Raw genomic sequence first — 7,893 nt, forward strand, 5'->3', positions numbered from 1 at the left:
TGATGGTAAAGTATGATAATTTGCAACTCATCAAACATGTAGTGGTTTATTTTTATTCTTCTGTTTTGTCACATTTGAACTGTTTTATTAATGGAAAACATTTGCAGGTGTTGTTCGCTGATATTCTGTGGATTTAACAAGATATCTTTACATCTCTTAGGGTGATTGCATAGGATAATGTTCAGAGGAATGACATTTTCTTCTCATTAGAAGTAAATAAAAGTTCAGATTTGCGGGCTAATAAACACTGTGCTATGACAGGTTCCGACGGTTTAGGGAGGAAACGTGCCTTTTTATGCAACTTGTCGCTGTTTGCGCCCGTGAAGTAACCATGGAGATGTGTTATAGCACCTTTCTTGGAAAAAAAAGCTTTTCTTGCTGTGTATCAGCTATTGTTTGTTTTATGCTACTTTATCTCGACACAATAGGCCTAATTCTGTGTTGACCTGTAAAACGCAATCATTATTTAAAATAATAATAATAATCATGATTATACCAGGAAATTAAAATGAAACAGTAAATATACAATATTTCTGGTGAAATTATTATTATAATGGTTATATTTATTATTATACAGGGCCTCGTTTCCCAGTTTGCATGAAGATGATCATACCAGATGCAACGTTATTTATGAGCCAGCTCTTTATGCGTTTCCCCAAACAAGCATGTAGAGAGAGGACGTTCGCAGTGCGTCATTAGGCCGCTTGTCGACACTGATAACACGGAAAGAAAAGCGGATCTGCTTTCTCTATTACAATCTTCATTTAACAATAGAATTATTCCACAATACTGAAGACGGATCAGCTCAAATAGAGAGATATTACCACCCATGGCTGCAAATAGGCTACTGAGGCGGTTTATTACGCTCACCCAATACTAATACACTAGGTTAAATCCCAGATTGGGCACATCGTTGCGCTCCTCTTGTCACACACCATGAAACACAGTGAGGCACAAATTACAGACATCAGCCGTGTCGCAAAATAGAACTCATTTGATTGAAAGTGAAATGGATTAAAATATGATTGAAATAGCCTATATTGGCTCGTGTATCCTATATGTATTGTGTAATGCAGTCGTCTCGGTTTTTAATCCTTCCCTTGTTTGTAACAAGTGCAAAACACTTTTGGGAACTTTGTATTTGTAGTCAAATTCGTACTGAAGTTATCTGCGGTCACAGACCGTCTCTTGATTCTCTGTTCATCGGACATCTTCTGTTAATGAAGTGACGCGGAAGGGCAACAACAAAAAATATCCTCTAATGTTGCGTTTAACGTTAGCATGATATTAACGAAGACGCGGGGAAACAGCTCGGCTACTAAATATATCTTGTAAAATGGTTCTAAGTATGATCGTAACGCTACAAATGCTCTGGGAAACGAGGCCCAGATCTCTCAGGATCAGGAAAATCCGACTTTAGCAGACATGGACCAAGCTAAATGTACACCTCTCATGTGATTACAGAATAGGACTGCAGAAAATATGCTTTCATTGTCAGAATCCCGATCTTCTTTTCATACAGTATGGGCCACCAAATCATATGTGTTTTATTAGCCAACACAGCGTGTTAATTAAGAATGGGCGAAACAAACAAGTCTCCTCTTTATGTGTACAAAGGCTGAAATAAACGTGCTAACCAGAATACGGTCAATGACCGTTATATCTTTGAGATGGATTTATGACCATTTTTTTGTCAGCCTAAAACATTTACTTGTTAAAAAAAATAATAATTGGCTCATCTTTCGACCAGTAGTTGCGTTATTCGACGATCTCCAAGTAGGTCTGTGATTTAGTTAGGCATGTGCAAACCTTAAACGCGTGGATTTATATTACATGGTTTATATTCCTACCTACAACCTTGGTAAATCTAATTTCTTTACATTGTTATTTTGTATAAACACAGGCTCCACACATAGAGATGAAAATAAAGCTATTTTATTGTCAAATCATTCAACATGATCAGGTAAACTATCAAGTAGTGAATTTCAGCGTGAAGAAAGAAACCCTGAAACTACTGTATTCCCCACCGACACAAAATATTACACTTTGTTTTTCGAACAAACCAGGTATGTACATCGTAACTGTATAGATTGCATCAATACCTATTGTCACACGGTGCACTCGGAAATATAGTCAGTCTGTCTGACGTCATATCCTCCTTTGTGTCAATATCATCCAGCCTTTTAAAGTGAACATGAAAAAAAACGTATTGAATAGTAAAACCATGTCATGTAATTATTTTTTATTTATCATTTTCTATATATATGTCTTTATATAATATAAAATCCCAAACGTACTGTACATTTAAATACACATATTCTTATCTTCCCTTATTTACCAAATTGTAAGTGCTTCATAAGATAAATTAATTCATTTCTGAAGTCAAAACGCATTAGCATAAAGAAACATGACATTTGAAGAAGAAACCAAAAACAGACTCAAGGAATGATAATAATTGTCTGTGTTGAAAACAAGTGCTCCTTTAAGTCGTGTATGTCCAGCCATTCAGTCAGCCAGCCAGCCAGCCAGCCAGCCAGCCAGCCAGCCAGTCAGTGTCAGCCAGCCAGCCAGCCAGTCAGTGTCAGCCAGCCAGCCAGCCAGCTAGCCAGCCAGCCAGCCAGCCAGCCAGCCAGCCAGTCAGTGTCAGCCAGCCAGCCAGTCATATAGCCAGCCAGTCAGCCAGCCAGTCATATAGCCAGTCAGTGTCAGCCAGCCAGCCAGCCAGCCAGCCAGCCAGTCAGTGTCAGCCAGCTAGCCAGTCATATACCCACTCAGCCAGTCAGTCAGTCAGCAAAAAAGTTCCTCCCCATGGTCTGTGATGTGATACCCTTTTTCCCACTATCGTGCCGACTCAAACCTTACTGTGCTGGTTCGTCTACAGTATATTCTTTACACACTGTCCTTTCAAGCAAGGCTTCCTTCATCAAAATGTATTTCCGTAACCAGGCCAGTACAGCTCGACTCGGTTCGGCCCCCTAGCAGTGTGAAAACGGTCTGTTATTGATCTGAATGTCAATTGTGGGAGGTCATGTGACGCGAGAGGTGGTGCCTCTCCCTGAACGACTCGTTACAGATTGGACACTTGAGTTTCTCCTCCCGCCTCCTCTTAACCATCGGCTCCATGGCGAACTCCTTCTTGTGGTGCGACCTCATGTGGTACACCAGGTCAGAGGTCATACGGAAGGAGGCGTTGCACTTGGCGCACCAGTTCTGGGCGGGCAGACACAGAGAGGTGAAGGAGGGAGGGAGTAAGGTTAATGCTGAGGGCATCTGCAGCTGGATGTGGCCCTGGCTCTTAGGCCAGAAGGCTGTGGCAGCAGCCGCTGTGTAGAGGAACGGGCTCTGCTTGGACATAGCGCCCGGCACGGGGCAGTTGGCGCCCAGTTCGGCGCCGTGGAGTTTGGCGGCCAGGTGGTCAGCCTGGTAGAGTCTAGAGGAGGAGATGGTGTCGCCCACCGCAGGGTGGCAGTCCAGGAGTTTGGGCGTGGTCATGACCAGAGGAGAGATCTGGGAGAAGGAGGAGGTAGCGTGGCGGGAGGGTTGGCTGAATGCGCTCTTCCTCTCCCCGCTGTTCCCCCCACCATGCTGGGCTACGGAGGTGAAGGCGCTCCCTAGCGGAGAGGCCTCCATGCGGGTCTGTGGCTGGACAGGCTGAGTCTCCGACAGAACCTGCCTGATGTTGAGATGCTTCTCCTGGGGAGGGTTGTTGACGGGGCCGGGCCGACCTCCGTCCTTGTTTTCGACGTTAGAGCTCTGGAGGTTTTTGGTGCTGCCGCTGTTACCGTGCGTCTTTAGGCTCTGTGGAGACTTCTTGACTTCGGTGAAGGCGCTGCGTTTACCCTCACCGCCCGACTCAGTGGACCCCAACCCTGGAGGGGAGTACGTCGGCCCTCGTCGTTTCTCCTCCAGGCCGTACACTCCCCGATAGTTCTGTGCCGAGCTAGCCAGCTCCTCCTTAGACTTGTGAGACTGAGACAGACTCAGAGAGGCCCTGCTACCATCCTTCACTCTGTCCTCCACATCGGAGAACTTCCTCTTCCCAGAGCTCTCGCTGCGGATCTCAGCCTCGCGGTCGCTCGGCGGACTGGTGCGACTGTTCTCGAGGTCTCTGGCTAGGTTATGGAAGTCTGTGGAGGGTTTGGCGCTGTCCCCATCCGAGCGGCCCAGTTTAGGGCTAGCTCTGGTGGGTGCGGTGGTAGTAGGGTTGGGATTAGGGCGCTCAGTGCTTGGCTCCTTACTGGGGACCTCCTCGTCCACACTGCCTGCCGCCATGCTCTGTAGTCTCTTGGTGCAGCGGAACCTCAGATGGGCCAGGAAGGGGAACTCAAACTGGAAGCGCTGGTTGCAGTCAGGACAGGAGTAGGGAGTGGACCCTGGAAATGGATAGAAGGAAAATAATGTCAGTCATTCAGAAAGAAACAAAAATCTTGCTAATATTCAGTATCTTCCTAAAAAAAACAACAGTAGTGGGTCCTGTAATGTTTTGGTAAAGCTGAAATAGGACCATCCTCTTCTGATTAATATAACCTATAAATTATAAATACAGAATAGGCATATTGCATTCATTTTTGGACACCTAATTTACACTATTTATTTACCCTCAACTGTGTGTGTAAATGATTGTAAATGTACAATATGGTCTTATTTGTTTTTATTTAGTTTACTTTTATTTCACTTTTATTCATACAGGTTTTTTTTCTCATTGAGATAACATCTCTGTTCCAAGAGAGACCTCCTGGTCCATTAGCACCAGGGGGGAGCAACGTTTCAGACAAAACAATTGACATACACTAACTCAACGTTAAACAAAACTATAAACACACATACAGTACAACAATTACATATTACGTAAAAAAATATTTAAAAAAACACCAAAGAATTTGACAACAGCTGTTATATTATATTCTTATATCACTTTAAATTTAAACTGAATATGACTATTGGAATTATTTTGATGGATGATTATCAAGACAGAAACTACAAACCAGCCAACTGAAATGGAACGCTTCAATGCAAACCGTCTCTAGACCGTCTACACTATTCAGCGATCTACACTATTCAGCGATCTACACTATTCAGCGATCTACACTATTCAGCCATCTACACTATTCAGCCATCTACACTATTCAGCGATCTACACTATTCAGCCAGGCTACTAACTCACCCTTGGCCTTGACCGGCGCTTTACCGGCACTGAGCAGCAGCAGCAGCTCAATCAGGTCTTTCCCGTACCAGACCAACAGCTCCTCGTCCTTCTCGATCCTCCGGAGGGACCGGTAGAACAGCTGTCCGTTCTTCACGTAGGCCTCGAGGTTCTGCTCGTCCCGGTCCCGCGCCGACTGCACGAGCCGCAGCCACATCAAGCCCTCGGACGTGCTGTTGGCTGCTGACGTGTCCACCTGCGCGTTGAACGGTGACAGAAAGCGAGGCAAATCCGTTAGTTGGACCCAAACGAGAAGTCCGTGCTGCAGCATTCGTTCTAATCGTTAAACATATAGGCTGACCAAAAAATGTAATATAAATATAGGCTATTTTGAATGTGTTTTGGCTGTGCAACTATTCATATACATTATAACCTGCACGCTATCTTGTAAGATAACACGTCCAATTGGGTCTAATATAAATCATATAGGTTTCACACTATCGCCATGAGAATCTTTGTATCTTATTTTTTTAATCTTCTACTCTGGTTGCGATAGGCCTAATGATAAATCAACCAAACGGCAGACAATTTAATTCAGTCGGAATAAGGAGATGTAATGAAATCGTAAATAAAGAATATTATGAGTATTATCATTCTCGAAAAAAAAAAATCACAATATTATTATTGCCTTACCCGGAATATGTAGGGCGCAGTTCGTTTATCCGTTGATTTGAGCGCTACGAAGGCTATGCTGTCATACAACGACGTGTGGCTCAAAACACAAGGGCCGAAAATGGCATTTTCCGGAATGTCACATGTGGTGTAAACGCTGGTGAATATATCCGTTAGACACTGCTGCACTGCTTTGGCGTCGCCGTCCCAAACCAACTTATGTGAGCTGGATTCCTCCATCGTTGGCTGTTGTTTGCGGACAGACAAAAGAGAAAGAGAGAGAGAGATACTGAATAAAATAAAATAAAAATGTAATATACAAATGGTCTAGATGATGAGGAGGTGAAATAAATTGGCACTCCGTGAGAAGGTTGGCTAAGTACATAGGACTCAGCTGTCACGGCCATTCTGGACTGGGAAAGTGCCTTTTTTTTGGGGGGGGGGGGGGGCTGTGCGTTTTAATTAATTGAAGTCTATTGTACAATGAGAGTGGCCTATCAATTTCAAAGAGTATGGTTGCTTGCCTATATTTCCGTGGTATTCACAAGTGCTGTTTGGAATAGCTGTTAATAGTGAGAAAATAATTGCATGGGCCTAAACGGAATAATAACAATGGTATTAATGATTATGTTAATATAGCCTAATAATGATAACCATCAACAACAACAAAAATTATAATAACACATAAAGTGTATGATAATAATGACAATGATAATAATATATTATCCCTGGATCCAATAATTTTGTTGATAATTATAATATTAATTACGTCAAGCAGCTGAATTAATATCACAAATGCTTTATTCTAGGCTATTGTAAATTCACACTGCAGCCACATCCACCTCAAACCCTAATTTATTACAAGTGTGTAAACTAATTGTAGCCTGGAAGAAGAAAAATATAGCAGTAAGAAATGACGAGGTCTGTATAAATGAGAGTATATCGAATGGATTTGGAGTGGACTGTCAAAAGTCACCGATTTTCACGTCATCTACCCTCTCCGCTCCATTTCTACACGCGCTCGAAACGTATGTCCACTCATTACCATAATCCACCACTTTCCCCTCTCGAGACAGTAATTAAGGCTGCACGCGGAGTTAATTATTATTTGTTTTTCTCTCATTTACTTTCTGAATTGGTGTATTTTCCGGGTGACGTGGAGACCAGTTCCTCTGGCCTGCAACGCGTTACGCAGCTGGGATCTATGTGCCTTTTCTTAGCCACTTGTTCATTTCAATTACGCGTAGGCCCGAAGAGACACAACGGTGGACACGGCGTGGATTGGCTAAAACAGGCGCGTCGAGAGGACAATCGGACAAATATTTACAATGTTATAACGATACTGATTGCACGTCGTATTATCTAATTCCATGTGTTATTTTTTTTTTTTTTTGTTTTTACATGTTATTTTTGTGTCATGTTACAGACTATGCCTATATAAATGTTATGCACGTATGCTATTCAACAGATAATGTATTTTTTATTTGTATTGTTTTTTTAAAATCATGCTGCCTTGGAGTATCTCCCTTCAGACTATACATAACATTTACAATGTGAAGATACTATGGCATGCATAGTAAACGTGTATTAACAAGGTTTTAAAACACTGACAAGTCGAATATAATATTGGACAGGCCTTTGCATGTCATCACGCGCCGTGAGATGTTGTTCCTTGTCTGCTGTCTGATGATGGATCATGATTTGTTTTCCATTCATTTGGCTTTTTGTGTCTCAGACTAAAAGCAAAACACACTGGAGTCTGCATGCGGATCAAAACCCAAACGTTCCTCTTTTCAGACGCGCTTCCGTCAAAAACTTATCGTTCAAGAAACGTTCTGACCGGCCGAACAAAAAAAAATAAAATAACTTTTCTCTTCAGCTGGATTGGTGGAGAGAGAAATAGTTTGTAGCAATTACAATCTCCTCTTATTTGGGCAATTATATGTTATCCACCAAATGCAACCCTTCAACTAGAGACCGACGACGCTTTCAGAAAAGCAATTTTTCGCTCCATCCCCTATATAGCCGGTTCTTTTGTGACTTAAAAGGTCGCTCTCTCACCAGGGAAAAGCCATACA

The 7,893-nt window shown here is 42.7% G+C and overlaps 1 protein-coding gene across 1 annotated transcript; it reads right to left on the reverse strand.

Moving 5' to 3' along the window:
- Window positions 1–2,738: 2,738 nt before the first annotated feature.
- On the reverse strand, window positions 2,739–6,063 carry LOC139396911 (PR domain zinc finger protein 8-like). The gene is made up of 3 exons (XM_071143841.1): window positions 5,837–6,063; window positions 5,165–5,399; window positions 2,739–4,373 (listed from the first exon to the last, which is right to left on the reverse strand). The coding sequence occupies exons 1-3, from the start codon at window positions 6,053–6,055 to the stop codon at window positions 3,013–3,015; spliced, it is 1,815 nt and encodes a 604-aa protein (XP_070999942.1). The 5' UTR covers window positions 6,056–6,063; the 3' UTR covers window positions 2,739–3,012.
- Window positions 6,064–7,893: the final 1,830 nt, after the last annotated feature.

Source organism: Oncorhynchus clarkii, unplaced genomic scaffold (genome assembly GCF_045791955.1).
Source record: "Oncorhynchus clarkii lewisi isolate Uvic-CL-2024 unplaced genomic scaffold, UVic_Ocla_1.0 unplaced_contig_4609_pilon_pilon, whole genome shotgun sequence".
NCBI classification, from domain to species: domain Eukaryota; kingdom Metazoa; phylum Chordata; class Actinopteri; order Salmoniformes; family Salmonidae; genus Oncorhynchus; species Oncorhynchus clarkii.

Bases quoted from the DNA above. Each gene is read 5' to 3' on its own strand.
- LOC139396911 (XM_071143841.1), bottom strand. From the start codon at position 6,055: ATGGAGGAATCCAGCTCACATAAGTTGGTTTGGGACGGCGACGCCAAA. The intron at 5,400-5,836 runs GTAAGGCAATAA...TTCAACGCGCAG, and splicing joins CTGCGCCCTACATATTCCGG to GTGGACACGTCAGCAGCCAA. The intron at 4,374-5,164 runs GTGAGTTAGTAG...ATCCATTTCCAG, and splicing joins AGCGCCGGTCAAGGCCAAGG to GGTCCACTCCCTACTCCTGT.